This window comes from Mustela nivalis (assembly GCF_964662115.1).
Source record: "Mustela nivalis genome assembly, chromosome: 1".
Lineage (NCBI taxonomy): Eukaryota > Metazoa > Chordata > Mammalia > Carnivora > Mustelidae > Mustela > Mustela nivalis.
Window position 1 is genome coordinate 64,690,244 of NC_139020.1, and position 15,704 is coordinate 64,705,947.

At 46.6% G+C, this 15,704-nt stretch overlaps 1 protein-coding gene across 1 annotated transcript in view; it reads left to right on the forward strand.

Moving 5' to 3' along the window:
- Nucleotides 1-15,704, forward strand: part of ARHGAP31 (Rho GTPase activating protein 31) — a 114,451-nt gene that overhangs the window by 82,837 nt on the left and 15,910 nt on the right. Inside the window, exons 7-10 of the mRNA XM_082711394.1 lie at nucleotides 1,510-1,708; nucleotides 3,767-3,891; nucleotides 10,485-10,547; nucleotides 12,443-13,018. Of these exons, the coding sequence (XP_082567520.1) occupies nucleotides 1,510-1,708; nucleotides 3,767-3,891; nucleotides 10,485-10,547; nucleotides 12,443-13,018 (963 nt within the window). The remainder of the gene's footprint in view (nucleotides 1-1,509; nucleotides 1,709-3,766; nucleotides 3,892-10,484; nucleotides 10,548-12,442; nucleotides 13,019-15,704) is intronic.

Here is a 15,704-nt window from a genome sequence, read left to right on the forward strand (position 1 = left end):
GGTGCTTTCTGAAAATTAGGTGGGTCCTCTACCAAAAAAATTTGATTCTCAGTTGGTCCAAGTTATCTTTGAGTCTCTTGACACCTTCTAAAGTTGCAGAAAACTGGCGGGTTACCAAAGACTACACAGAGGCCAACTTGGACCTCCCCTTCTTTTACTTAGATCAAGGTTTCTTAGTCTTGGCACTAATGATATTTTGTGCTGGGTAGTACTTTTTGGGTTTTTTGTTTGTGTGTGTGGTTGGGTTTTTTTTTTTTCCTTTTTTATTTTTCCATACTGGACATCCCCATTTGTGCTCATAGTCCACCAGTGAGGAGGTTGGTTCGGGGCTGCCTGCTCCTCTGGCATGGGTCCGCTATGAGAGGCCCACAGAGGAGGGCCTGCCATTAGTGCCTGCCCATGTGCTAGTACCTGGTAGTTCTTGTTGTGGGGCCGTGCTATGCATTGTAGGGTGGTTAGCAGCGTCCTTGGCCTCTACCCACTAGATGCCAGTAGTACTCCCACACATGCTTATGACAACCAAAAATGTCTCCAGACATTGCTAAATGTCCCTGGGAAAGGGGTGGGGGCTGCAAAATCGCCCCAAGTGGAAAACAAATGACTTAGAGAAAAGAGATGACCCTGGATACCATTGATCTATCATGATCACTACTATTTCTTTAAACAAACAAACAAAAAAAAACAAAAACAAAAAATAAACAAACTCCCCCCCCCCCCGCCAAACCATGGATAGAAAAGATTTATTTGCATACACTTAAAAACCGCTGAGTAGTGAGTAAAAAACAAGCTATCTTTTAGGGAATAGCAGGGGCTATAAAATGTCATTTCACTGCAGGAATATAAACCTTCCTGATCTAGGGAAAGTATAGGCTCCCACATTAAATCACCTTGGAGTGTGGATTCTGCAGCTACAGAGAGCAGGAAAGTTCCCCTGCCTTGTTCTAGGCTGATGAGGTCATGTCGATGGCCCAACGTACATTCCCACCTGGCCAAAGTCCTAGGCAGCTGAGGGTTTTTTTTTGGGGGGGGAGGGAGGAATGAAGAGGGTGGTTGGGTAATGGGCATTGGGGAGGGTATGTGCTACGGTGAGTGCTGTGAAGTGTGTAAGCCTGACAATTCACAGACCTGTACCCCTGGGGCAAATAATACATTCTATGTCAATTTAAAAAATTTTTTTTTAATTTTTAAGTAAAAACAAAACAAAACAAGAAAGTACCAGGCAGTAAATGTTCAATAAATGTTTGTCCTTTGAAGGAAGGAAGGGAGCAAGCAAGCAGGATCCCTCCTGAAAGGTACAAGTGCAGGTTTCCTCCTGAAGTCCTACATGTCTGCTGGCTGGCTGGCCATGAGGTTATCGGTTTCCTATGTGCAACCTCTGCCCCCAACCCCCAAACCCCCCAGAAGCCTCCTGTCAGGGGATCAGGAATGGAAGCACTGTGGACGGGGAATCTGGCTACACCTAATGCACAGGCCTCCTTCCACGACTGAGCTCTTTTCTCTTTTGTACAGAAAACCCGCCCATCACAAAGAGCCTGACCTTGCCAGCCCTCTCCTTGCCCATGAAGCTGGTGAGCCTGGAGGAAGCTCAGGCCAGGAGCCTGGCTACTAACCATCCTGCTCGGAAGGAAAGGAGGGAGAATAGCTTGCCTGAAATTGTCCCTCCCATGGGCACCCTCTTCCACACTGTTCTTGAGTTACCAGACAACAAGTAAGCAGTGTTCTCTTAAATTCTGGGGAACATTTGGGTGGAGGGGGGAAGAGGAAGTAGTTATATAGTCTCAAGGTCACAATGGCAGCATGGGTTGGGGGTACGGGCTAGGTCGGGGTATGAGGGAACATTTCCAAAGAGAAGGGAGCTGCCTCCACAGCTCTCTCCCACTGGTGATTAATGTCTTCCCTCCCCGCCCCCAAGTTATCAAGACCAGCTCTCCCACCAGAGATCCCTAAGTACCGTGATGGGGGTGGGGCCAAAGGGGTCAAGAGCTATGACTAAAATCCCTTACTCCTTCATTTACACAAAACAGTCTTGACATTTTTGGAAGGAAGTTTGCTATCAACAACTTGGTCCCCTCCCCCCATCCTCCACCTCCAGGTGACATTATAAAAGCCATAGAGATGAATGGAGCATAATTTGACAAGTAGTGCCACTCTAGACTGAGAGCTCTGGGCAGGTGGCACCTGGGGACATATTTGTCTGGCTTCTGTTCCTCCGTCCATACCTGTCAGAGCCCACCTTCCCCTCCAAAACCAAGCCGAACAATTTTATTCATAGGATATTTTCTTTCTTCATTGCTTCCTCTGTTGGAACCCTGGTCCCCACACTGCCCCTTTCCCTTCTCAGCTTCACACCGTGCTCTAAAAAGCTGGCAGTGATTGAAGCAGGAGTCCCAAACTCTAGGCAGACAGTAGGTAGAGGGGCTAAAAGGCAACCTTTTCATGGGAGACTGTCATCCTCAATGTTTAGTCATCAAGGTATGAAAAGAGGCACCTCAGTCTTCTTGTCAGCATGATCCCCAAGATGGTGGGGCTATTTCCCTTTAGGGAAAGAGGAGTGATGCCACTTTACCCAGCAGGAGGGGTGTCTGTCACAGTGCATGGGCATTATGGGAATGGCACACCTAGACCTCAGCTGGCGAGAAACCCCTCCATTTCCTGAAGTACATGGGTCATGCTCTCTCTAGACTGAGCCTCATTACTTTGCTCCCTAAATCCCTGGAGAATAAAACTTCTACCCAGGGATCAGGAAGAAGAGTACCCCAGGGATACCATCAAGTGTGTTTTCTCTATGCCTTCACCACACATGGGTGCACCCCAACGTACGCAAGCCTATAAAATACATCCCAGGCCAAGTGCTTGGAAAAAAACTGGGCCAGATTCAAAAGAAACCACCAAGCAATGCAGGTCTATCTCTGATTAATTGTGAAAACAAGCTGGGCTTGAGATCTGGATGTTCTGTGAAAAACCCTGTGGAGGAATGGTCCTTTATGAAACCTACAGGTGGAGGGTTTCATCCTGGAACTTCATATGAAATCTGAAAGCTGGGTGAACCAGAGCAGGGCAGAGCCTCTAGGGTGACCTCTGGTGGCTCCAGGCTCCCCCGACTCAGTCTAGCACTCTCCTTTTCTTGCCTCCTGCTGAGGCAGCCTGGCAAGAGGCATCAGAGAAACAAGCGTGAAGCCCTAATTATCCCCTGCTTTTCTCTGCAGTGATGTCCCACCACACCCAGCAGCCTGACTCTCCCGGGCCAGACTCTTTCCCACGTCACTTTCTTATCCGCCCCTTTTTCAGTCCATGGAAGTCTTCGCCAGCCTGTCCCTCACTATGGATGACCAAGCAGGATGTCCAAAAGTGCAGGGGGCATAACAGCACTGAGTTCTTTGGTCTTTCACTCCTGCAAAAAATAGGTGTCTTTCGAAGCCCAGGACTGTGGTGCTTACGAGAATTCCTACCAAAATTCCCAGAACCGTGTGCTTGCTTGTGACCTCTGACTCTCCTGCCCATCCTGCCTCTGTCTGCCCTCATGCCTGCCTTTAAAAGCACAACTTTGCCCCTTCCCCTGAGGAATATGAAAGCCCAGGTTGGTTGTTCAAGGCAACCCCAAACAGGGTCAGACTCAGGCTCAAACTGAATTTTAGAGAGGAATTCCCTGAAATGCCAGAGCCATTCATAACCAAGAACATGACTGGGGTATGCCTTCTCAATTTAAAGGTCCCCCTGAAATGACCAGTCACTGAACTAACCCTTTATTATGGCTTGGCTCTTTTAGAAGAAAGCTTTCCAGTAAATCAAAGAAGTGGAAATCAATATTTAACCTGGGACGTTCTGGATCAGACTCCAAATCAAAGCTGAGTAGAAATGGGAGTGTATTTGTGAGAGGACAGAGGCTCTCAGGTAAGAATCACTAGCAGTTTTATGAGATATATATTATATTTGAAAAACTGTTCAATCGACCTCCCGCATAGGGAAAAACCCAGTTCCTCCCTACTGTTTCTTTCCCATGTGTCTCCTTACTACCTACACAGACTACCTCACTTCTGACACTCCTGGTCACCAAGTGTGTGGAGGTTTTTCCTCACAGCAAGCAATTCTCTGCTACACCACTGGGTGGTCTACAACTTAGCTCAATTCTGACACTGTCGATCCAGAGACCGCACCAGGTCCCACGGGTTAAGGACTCCTTCCCACAAGACTGCCCCCACCTACACATTTACACACTTCAGGGGCCAGTCACAAGCCTAGTTGTTACCTGTGCTCCTGACCAACCAGCTGTAGATGGGAGGTTCTAAAGACCCCCTCATTGGGTTCTTTGCTAGAACAGCTCACAGAACCTAGGGAAACCCTTCATTATATTGACCAGTTTATTGAAGGAGATGCTGAAGGACACAGATGTACAGCCAGTGGAAGAGATATATGAGGTGAGGTCTGCGAGAGGCCTGAGCCCAGGAACTTCTGTCTCCTCCACAGAGTTGGGGTGTGTCACCCTCCTGGTGGGGATATTTGCTTATCTGGAGACTCTCTGAACCCCATACCATTGGGATTTAATGGAAGCTTGTCACATAGGCATAATCAATCGTAAACTCCATTTTCAGCCCTTCTCCCTTCTCAAGAGAATGGGGATGAGGCTGAAGATTCCAAGTTTGCAATCATGGCTTGGTCTTTCTGGTGACCAGCCCCATTCGGGAGCCATCCAGGAGCCCACCCACCCATGGACTCATTAGAACAAAGGACAATCTAATTACCAAGCAAGTTTCAAGGGTTTTAGCAGCCCTGTTCTCCTTAAACGGGGACAGAGACCAATAGATTTTCTATTTTACAAATATTTATTAATTATATACACCTATATATCATAAATATATATGATATATATCATGTGTATATATGATAAATAAATTTTTATAAAATGGAAAATACATTTAATACTCTTTATATATATAATACATATATATGTATATATATTTATTTACTTTTCCCCCCTAGTTCTGCTTCTTGGGTGGTCTTTGGTTTGATCATGTGAAACTCACTAGACCTGAAACATAAAGATTAACTAAGGGAGTCTTTTTTTAAAAAAAAATAATTTTAGATTTACAAAAAAAAAGTTGCAGAAATAGTACACAGCCTTCACACAGCTGCTTTTGATGTTCACCATAATACGAGCCAAGCCAAAAAATTCACATCAATATACTATTAAATAATTTACAGACCTTATTCATAATTGACCAATTGTCCAACTATTATCCTTTTTCTGGTCCAGGAATGCACACTGCGTTCAATTGTCATGCCTCCTTCATCTCCTCTAGTCTAGGACATTTCCTCAGTGTTACTGACCATGACACTTGGGAAGAGTGCGGCCATTTATTTTGTAGATAGTATTTTAGCTTCTGTTTGTCTGACATTTTTTCATGATTCAGTTGTGGTGATGAATGTGCCTGTCTCAGCATGCTGTATCAGGAGGCACACGATGTCAATATCTTATTGCTTGTGATGTTAACTTCTATTACTTGCTTAAAGTGTTTGTCCATGTAAAGTTACTATTTTTTCCTTTCTAATTAACAAGTATATTGTGGGAGATATTTTGAGACTATGAAAATATCCTGTTTCTCATCCCTGAATTTAAGCATTCATCATTGGTTCTTGTCTGCAAAAGTAATTGCTGTTATTTTTAAGATTTTATTTATTTATTTGACATAGAGAAAGAGAGAATACAAGCAAGGGGAGCAGCAGAGGGAGAGGGAGAAGCAGGCTCTCCATTGAGCAGGGAGCCTGATTCGGGGCTCAATCCCAGGACCCTGGGATCACGACCTGAACCAAAGGCAGACACTTAACTGACTGAGCCACCCAGAAACCCCAAAAGTTATTACTGTTATTATAACAGTTATTACTGTGGTGTTTGCCAAATGGCCATTTTCTATTTCCATCATTCCTCTACATTGATTAACTAAACTCTACTCTATGGAAGATCTGTCTCTTCTCCCCCATGACTCATGCCAGATTTATAATTTTTAAATAGGAGTGTTGCCTTGTGGGAATGATATCTAAATAATGAATGGGAATGAGTGCAGGAAGGAACTGAGGGAATCACAGTACAAAAAGGAATATAACCAATCCAGCTGAATACTGTCATAAAGGGAAGTCCAAAGAAATCTGTCACAATGACCTTTAGTGTGATAGACTGAAAGTCTGATTTTTTTAAAATGGAGGCCAATAGCTATGAAAACATGTACAAATGTGATGTACAAAAATAAATGTACAAATGCAATGAGCAAACCTTGATTGAGTCCTTTGAGAAAGGGCTACAAATGATAATTTTGGGGACAGATAAGTTATTAGATGTTATTACAGAATTATAAATTTTTATAAGGTTCTAATGGTTCTTAGGAGGCATATGATAAGTTTGAAATATTTATTTATTTGTTATTATTTTTTAATATTTTATTTATTTATTTGAGAGAGAGAGAGAGCACAAGCAGGGTGAGGGCAGAGGGAGAAGCAGGCTTCCTGATGAGTGAAGAGCCTGATGTAGGATTCAAGCCCAGAACCCTAGGATCATGACCCAAGCCAAAGTCAGACACTTAACCAACTGAGCCATCCAGGTGCCCCCAAGGTTGAAGTATGTAAAGATGAGTATCAAAATATTGAAACTCACTTTCATATGATTCAGCTATATTTAAGTGAGTAAATAGACAGAGAAATGGAGAAAGCAAGTATATGGCAAATGTCAACTTGAGTAGTACGTTTAGAGATCTTCAAACTTTGTGAATGTTTGAAGTTTTATTGTTTTTTGAAGATTTTATTTTGAGAGAAAGGGAGGAGGGAGTGAACACATGAGTGGGGAGGGGGAGAGGGAGAGGATCTCAAGCAGACACAGGGTACCATCCCATGACCTGGAGATCATGACCTGAGTAGAAACCAAAAGTTCAACTCTTTTTTTTTTTTTTTCTTTTGACATACAGAGATCACAAGTAGGCAGAGATAGAGAGGGGGAAGCAGGCTCCCTGTTGAGCAGAGAGCCCGATGCAGAGCTTGATCCTAGGATCCTGAGATCATATCCTGAGCTGAAGGCAGAAGCTTTAACCACTGAGCCACCCAGGCACCCCACAAGAGTCCAACTCTTAACCGACTGTACCACCCAGATGGCCCTGAAGTTTTTAGTAATAAAGATTTTGGGGGGAAATGAATGCTTATAGGAAAAATGAGTGAAAATATTTTGAAGGACTTTCCATGAAGCCAGTGATAACTGTATGCCAAAGACAGATGTTAGAAATCTTCACATTTGGGGTGCCTGGGTGGCTCAGTCGGTTAAGCGTCTGCCTTCAGCTCCTCTTATGATCTCAGGGTTCTGGGATCGAGCCCCGAATCGGGCTCTCTGCTCAGCAGGGAGATAGAGGTAGGGCTTCAGGGTTTAACACAGTGGCTCTGTCTCCATTTCCCTGTTTTCCTCTGCTCCTGGGTCAGCTTCATCCCCAGTCTGGCTTCTTGGCTGCAACGAAGTGGCTATAGTACTTCTAGCCTTTCCCTTTGACTATCACTACATCCAGAAGGAGAAAAAACATTATTTCTGGTAGCTTGCTCCTCAGAGCAGGGACCCTTGTTTCCCAGAAGCCCCCATCAGAAACAGCCCCCATGCTACCCCATCTCGTTGCCTTCAATGGGTCATATGGATCAATCCCTATGGCCAAGCGGGTTCCTTGTACTGACTGGCTTAGGCCTGGCTTCCTAAACCAATCCCCAGCATGAGGAATGGGATTACAGTAAGAGCAGCCAAGAAGTACAAGGGCTCTGTGAGAAGGGGGAAGGGCACAGGATTCTGGGTAGGCATCTACAACATTCACTATATGAGGAAACAAGGCTTTCACCAACCGGAAAGCCATTTCAGGTGAAGAGGGCAGGTTGCCACAGGTGTGGTAGATCAGATACAAATCAGAAATTAGGCTTCTCAAAGGAGAATCTGAAGGGAGGAGTACCTGGCAAAAAACTCCTGACTTAATAATAAAGAAATCTGCTTGAGCACATCAAAGACAATTTCAGTCACAGAATCGGTGATACCATGAAAGAAGTTTACCACATAACAAAAAGTCAAAAACAATAGAGCAAAACAAACAGCAAAAAATGAAATAAATGGTCTGCTTTGATCTGGCCTTAGGAAGATTTCCAACACCCACCCACCCCCATCCCCTGGGTGGCTTTCAGAAGGAAGAAGTCCAAGGTGCCGGATCAAATGGTCGTCTACTCACAGAACGCACAGGATGTCCCCAGCCTGGGAGTCTCGGCCTGGCTGCACCTCAGAGGCTCACACCCATAGCGGTTCTGCCTCAGGAGCTGTGGGAAAGCCAGAGTCTCGTTTTTAGAAAGTTCCCCAGTCAATTCTGAAATGCAGCCAGGGTTGGAAGCTGCTGGTCTAAAGCCTCATGAACAAACTAATCAGACAGATTAAGGGAATGGCTGAATTTTAATGGGATGCAGGGGTGAAATGAAAGAACCATCAGAGCCAATACAAGTGACACTCTGACCTTGACTGGGGGCATAAGTGCCCACTTTCCACTAGAGGAGTGTTGCTGGGACCCTCACAGGGGTGGGGGCTGCTTGTGGTCATATCCACCTGCATGGTGTCTGTAAGTGACATGACCCCACTGCTTGTTGAAATATGCATGTGAAAAAATGAGTCAGTGAATTGACATATTTAAATGATTTTTAAAAATCTTTTCTAAACCCCATAACGAAGGGAATTTTAAATATTGATTCACCATGAATAGCACTGGGGATTTTTTTGGAGGGGACAGATGAAGGGGATGTACTGAAATTTATGCCTTATCCCACAGGTAGAGTCCAGGGTACTCTCTAAAGTAAACGCTTTTCAGCAGGGAAGTCCCAAAGCTATAGGGATACTTGAAGAGAGGGGACTTGAGGACCCCAAAGCTGCCAGAAAACTGGTAGATGTATCTCCACGAGTCCAGGACAAGGTCTCAGACAAAAAACTGTGGGCTAAATAGTCATGGGCGAAGGAGCCCTGAGTGCTCACTTACTGAAATGGAAATGAAGCCAGGGAATCCTTGGGGACTGTTCCCAAAGGCAGCCACTGTGGCCACCAAGGCCACAAGAAGCCACGTTGTCAGAAAGAGGATCCAACATGAAAGGTGAACACTGGTGGCAGAGAGAATGTCACCTATCCTCCATGACACTTAGTGTCATCAGGTCACTGGCCCTCAAGTCTGACCTATGAAACCCAGAGGAAGTCCAGAAACACAGCCTCTGGAAAACAAAGGCAAAAACTTGTCTCTGAATCAAGGGACACTGGTCAGGCAGTTGTAGGATAAGTCAGTTTGTAAACTTGCGGAAGTAGCAGATGGTGAAGGGACAAGAGTTCTAGTGCCCGAGCAGAAGCAAGGAGGTTGAAGGCCGTCTTGCTGTCTCCAGGGTTTTGAGTGAAGATGGCCCTGTCCCCTCCTTACAGGGCCCAGACAGAGAGAAGCCCTGAGCCAAGGAGGCCAAGGGGCTAATTTAGAGCCTCTCAGAGGCAGCAGGGTTTGGGCAAGGAGAGAAATGTGGGAAATTTAAGAGGGATAAAACAGCTCAGTTTGGGGTAGAGCCAACTCCCAGGGCTTCCTACGGACCAGCTGCGTGTCCGAGTTCACCACCTGAAGGGGCAGAGTTGGCACTGGAAGCCAGATCTGTCTGAATCCACAGTGACCTCACAGCCACGAGTCCTGGGACCCCACTCGGCTCCCAGACTGCCCTCTTTCCCCTCCTGGCAAGCTCGTCAAGAGAAACTACCTTTCAACCACTTCAGCTCCCAGAGAAGAAACGAAATCTTTAAGTGCCTAATCCCGTGCCTGGAGTAAGTGTTTACTTATTTAAGCCACACTCCTCCCCAGATCTGCCTGGGTGGCTTACCAAGACACACAGGGGACACCAGGCATATGTTAGGTACTCAAAAAAGGTCTGTTTGGTTTGGATCTGCTCCAGGGTGAGATGCTTTAGAGCAGCAACCAGCCTACAGGCCTCAGGAGCAGAGCTGCACGTGGGAGAAAGGGGACTTCTGTCCCCGGGGCCCCTCCTTGGCTGTACCACATTCCTGGGTGCCATCAGTTGTGGCAACAGCCAAGAATCCTGCTCTCCAGCCTGTAGGATGGGGGGAGTTGCCTTGAGCCTCATAGACTCTATCTACCCCCTGGATGAATCTTTGTATCATAAAATTTGGTTCAGGGCTCATTTGCTAAAAGCTATTTGACAGAATTGTAATTTACCTTTATCTGTAAAATATTCACGAGTCTTTGATCTAGAAATGCCCTGTTTTTGTCAGCTCAGTCTCATTATGAAAGGAGGAGCATCCAGGGTGGGGTGGGGGAATGTTTACCACGGGGGAAAACTCTAAATACTTGAAAAACTTTAGCAAAGAAAGTTCTCTTGTGTACTTAGAGCCTGATTTTTGTTCTGAACGCTTCCTCTCAATATGCATTCATCAGGAATATTTTTTCTTTTGTCTTTAGTGGAAAAGGCTACTATCCGGCCAGCTAAAAGCATGGACTCGCTGTGCTCAGTGCCTGTGGAAGGTGAGCTCTCGCAACTGCTCTCGGAGCTGGGGGTCACCACTGGGAGACACGAGCTCCCCTACCAGACTTGGCCTTCATGAGTTACTTGCCTGCCAATCTCATCACAGTCACGCACAGTCCCAAATCCCTCCTGACCCTTCCTGAACCCAGCAGGTTCACACAGCCCTTGCCTTAACCACCTCCCCAGCCTCTCCCCACCCTACATTACACAAGTCTTGGCCTCAAGGGCCATCCTCCTCCCCCCACCTTCCTCTCCCCACAGCTGGTGATGGCAGCCATTGTACACTCAAACCTGAACTAGGTAAAAGGGCAACACCTGCGAGCCAAGGCAGGTGAGGCTTTCACCTTAGGCATAAGGAAGAGCCAAGCACTGGTTTTTACCTCATAGTTTGGTGCCTAGATACTTACATGTCTTGAATTTGCCCATTTCCTTCTGCAGGCAGTAGCTTCATCGTATCTGCCAGGTCGTGATTTCGAGCCTGGAGATTGGTTCATTCATTCACCGGTACACAGTGATGGGCACCAGCCTGGCATGTAGCCAGTCAGCCTGGGGTGGAGTAGATGTGTATAGAGTTGCACGCGAGGTGACACATCCTCACAGTGACACCAGCGTGAACACACGCTGGTCTTCAGGGCTGCTTCGCCTATCCCTCTGGCCTCTGTTCTTGTTAAGGAGCCAACAAGCACCTCTACGAGTTATAAGGCACAAGGCTTCCCCAGCAGCAGAAGGTTCATACGCCCACATGTATCCCGTGACTTTTCCAGCTCCTTTAATGGAAACCATTTTGCTCTTTGATAAAGGAGGCAGCCTGAAACCGTGCAGAACGTCCACAGAACAACCTTTTAAAAAATAACTGTAAACTTGTAAAATCCTCCATGAGCTCTTTTTCAAGCTGACTCGATACTTTTAGCATTTGTGTGCCTTTATATTTGGCATTTGCTTTAGTTTTGAAACCCCCTGAGGCGGTTCTACTGAATTTAGGTGAGGACCGAAACTGAGGTCCTCACTTTGGTGGGCACTGGGCTGGTTCTCTGCCTCTCTGAGTCTCGGTTTCCTCATGTGTTAAATGAGGTGATTACACTTCTCCTCCATGAGCAGTCAGGAGAATTGTAAAGCTCGTATCACATAAGACGTCCAGCAGAGCCCTTGGTACCTTGTGCAGTTTTTCTCCCGATCCCAGGCAACTCCCGTGTTATCTCACGCCTTGTTTATTTCCGATACAGATTTTTCTCCTCTTTGCTTTCACTTGTCAGTCCGTTGGGAAATTGCTGCTCACAACTGGGCTTTCTAACTTTTAGTTAATTTACATTTCTAGTTTCTCATCCCCTGAATCAGCAGGAGGAAGCCTGGGAAAAGGGAGAAAGGTCTAGCTGAGAACAGCATTTGTTTCCTTGCTGGGAAATCCAACCCCTTTTGGGTCTGTCTGCCAGAAGACACTTAAAACAATACATTCGAAAGTTTTAAAGTAAAACAGAATTCTGCTATTTTGCCCTTTTGTCTTCTCCTTCATTTTGGGAAAACTTCATTCCCTCTCCCATCTTTGTCTTTTTTCACGATCTACATTTACTGCCGGGTGGATGACCACTGTGTCTAGCAACATTAGCCATTTGGAAACTGCTCTCCTTGCGGAGTTTCAAACAGATGCGTAGAGCACAACAGAGAATGGTCCTGTCAGGCCATCATCGTGCCAACATTCTGTGCACAGGAGAAGATGCTTACTCTCCCGTCAACCAAACGTTTTCTGTCTCTTTTGGGAGGGCTATACCCTTTTTAGAAGGTTATGCCTTCCCAATGTTCAGGTGTTGTACACCTTCCCTTACTGGAAGGCTGTGTTGTGTTGTGTGTGTGTGTGTGCCAAGGCTTCTGACCGTGTGTGTGTTTGCTTTTTCACTAGGGAAAGAAACCAAAGGAAATTTTAATCGAACGGTCACCACTGGTGGGTTTTTCATCCCAGCGGCAAAATTGCATTCAACCAACACTGGTAGCTCATGTGACCTCAGCAAGCAGGAGGGCGAATGGGGCCAGGAGGGGATGCCGGCAGGGGCGGAGGGGGGCTTCAACATGAGCAGTGACCGAAGCCAACTTCAGGGCGCTCAGGCCCGGCCCCCACCTGAGCAGCTGAAGGTGTTCCGGCCTCTCGAGGATCCAGAGAGTGAGCAAACAGCCCCGAAGATGCTGGGTATGTTCTACACATCGAACGACAGCCCCAGCAAATCTGTCTTTACCAGCAGTCTCTTCCAGATGGAGCCCTCTCCCCGTCACCAGCGCAAGGCCCTGAACATCTCCGAGCCCTTTGCGGTGTCCGTTCCGCTGCGCGTATCAGCGGTCATCAGCACCAACAGCACCCCGTGCAGAACACCCCCGAAGGAGCTCCAGTCGCTTTCCAGCCTGGAAGAATTTTCTTTCCAGGGGTCAGAGGGTGGAGGTTGGCCTGAAGATGACAAGCCACTGGGAGCTGAGACATCTACAGGTAAAGCAGGAATTCCTTTCATCGAAAGGAATTTAAAAAAATAGACAAAGTTGCCTTACCAGAGTTTGCAAGATAATGTAGTGAAGTGGTTAAGACTGCATCTCTGGGGATGCCTGGGTGGCTCAGTGGATTAAGCCCCTGCCTTCGGCTCAGGTCATGATCTGAGAGTCCTGGGATCAAGTCCCGCATTGGCCTCTCTGCACAGTGGGGAGCCTGCTTCCCGCTCTCCCTCTGCCTGCCTCTCTGCCTGTGATCTGTCTGCCAAATAAAAAATTAAAATCTTAAAAAAAAAAAAAAAAAAGACTGTGGGCTCTGGAGCCAGATTGCCCAAGTCCAGTGTCAGCCATTTCACTGGATGATCTTTAGCAGCTGTGTGCCTCAACTGCTTGAGCTGTAAAGTGGGAATGAAGTTCCTAATCATATCCTCTTCGTAAGTTTGCTGGGAATATTAAATTAGTTAATACATGGGAAGCTCTCAGAACAGGGAGTAATACATAGCAAGTACTCAGCAAATGTTGCCTATTATTTTATTCTCCCATATAGTGAGCAGGCAGGAGGAAAAGCTCAAGGAAGTCAACTCTTCTGGACTCAACCTCTCTCCATCCATCCATCCACCCCTCACTTCTACCTCATATCTGAAGAGAATATGGCTAGCAACCCTAGCAATGAGAAAGGGTATCTTGCTCCCAATTTCCATATATCAAATGCAGGGAAGACTCTGTTGGGCCTGCTTGGGACACGTGCCCAGCCTTGGATGAATCATGGGTGCCAGACACTTAGGGTTCTAGGATTGGCTAAGGCCGAGTGTCTGAACCATCTCTTGAGTTAGGAGGGGTTCTGGGGTCAACAGCCAGCTGTGAGCCACATAAAAGGGAAGTAGGGAGAACCACAAAGGAAAGGATGACTGATAGACAAACCAGCAAATGCCCACTTTGGTTTAAGCTTATTTTTGCTATTAATATTAGCTAACGTTTTTTGAACAACTGTTATGGTATCAGGCACTGTCCTAAGTGTTCTGCACAAAAACCCTGTGAGGTACAGTTTGTTACTATCCTTCCCATTTGCTTAGAGAGGAAATCAGTTAACTTGCCAAATGACTCAGAGCAAGGAAGTAGAAGAACCAGGATTTTAAAACCCATGCTTTAAAATACTCCCCTGTGCACCTTCACATGTTTACAAGGGGCTGTGGAGGTTCAGAGATTGTTAGAATAGGATCTCTTTGCCCAGCGAGCTCATGAACTAGGAAGAGAAACTAAAACCGTACCAACCGTACCAAAGTGTGGCACAGGGTTAGCCTGTCTAGTAGCACAAGACTCTCCTTGGGCTTTTTCTTTTTTTTTTTTTTTAAGAGATTTATTTATTTATTTTTCTAGAAAGCAAGAGAGCACAAGGGGGAGGGGCAGAGAGGGGAGAGAGAATCTCAAGCAGACTCTGAGCTCAGCATGCAGCCCGACATAGGGCCCGATCTCACAACCCTGACTGAAATCATGACATGAGTTGGTTACTTAACTGACTGCACTGCCCAAGAGCCTCCCTCCTTGGGCTCTTTGAATGATGGAGGACTTCAGTCCCTGAAAGATCATGAAAGAGGTGTTCAGAAAGGATTTCAAGGGCATCAAGAAGAGGCAGTCCTCTCGGGAGGATTCTAGGAAGGCTTTCCAGAAGAGGTGACATTTGGGAGGGCTTTCGTAAATGGGTGGGCTTTCTCCATACAGAAAAAATGGGGAAGGCATTCTGGGGTGAGAGGCAGCTGAGTATTGTGGAAAGTCTGTAGGTTTTGGACTTCACCTGGGGTGATTTGAATCCTAGCTTCAGCACTTTGGGGCTGTGTGACAGTGGACGGTGGTTGATATCGCTGAGCCAGGAGTGGTCACTCTCACAAGGGCTGGGGTGAACTCTGAACAGGGGAATGTCCATAAAATGCCTGTTCACAGTCTGGCTCACAGACGATGTTCAATAAGTATTTTGTCCTTTTCTCCTCCCTTTCCCTTCAGGACAGGGGGCAGAAGATGAGCAAAAACTCAGGGGCATCATGTGATGCCCTGTGTGGAGAATGTTCTGTGGGGGGGCTGGTGGGATGGAGCAGGGTGAGGGCTAGAAGAGGAAGGGAAGCACTTGAGGAAAAAGTGTTCTCAGAGTCTTTTGTGAGATATATCCAAATTGGTGTGGAGTTGCCCCCTGGGAAGAGTCACACTGGAAGCTGTCAGTCAAAATCACAGCCCATCTCTGTGGCTTGGTGTAAATAAGGGATTCCTGTGCCCTAGGCAACAGCTTGACTCCTCAGGGTCTGAATTTACTTAGATGTGAAGTGAAAGATTAGATTAGAACAGGGTTTCTCAACTTGGTACTATTGACATTGTGGCTGGGCAACTCTTTGTTGGGGGCAGGGGCTGTTTTACGTTTCGTAGGATATTTGGCAACATTCCTGACTTCTGCCCACTAAATGCCCATAGCCACCCCCCTCCTCACCCAAATGTCTCCTGGGGAGGGAAAGAGCAGGGGATCCCCAGTCACGAGCCCCTGGACTGGGGGATCTTCAAGACCCATCCCATCTCTGACAGTCTGTGACTCTGGGAACTAAAACAGGACACGGCGAGGGGGAAAGGGTCAAAATGTGAAAAGCAGCAAGCTGGGAGAATTCCCTCCATCCTCGTGAAGCGGGACTAGTCCAGGACAGTGACTACAC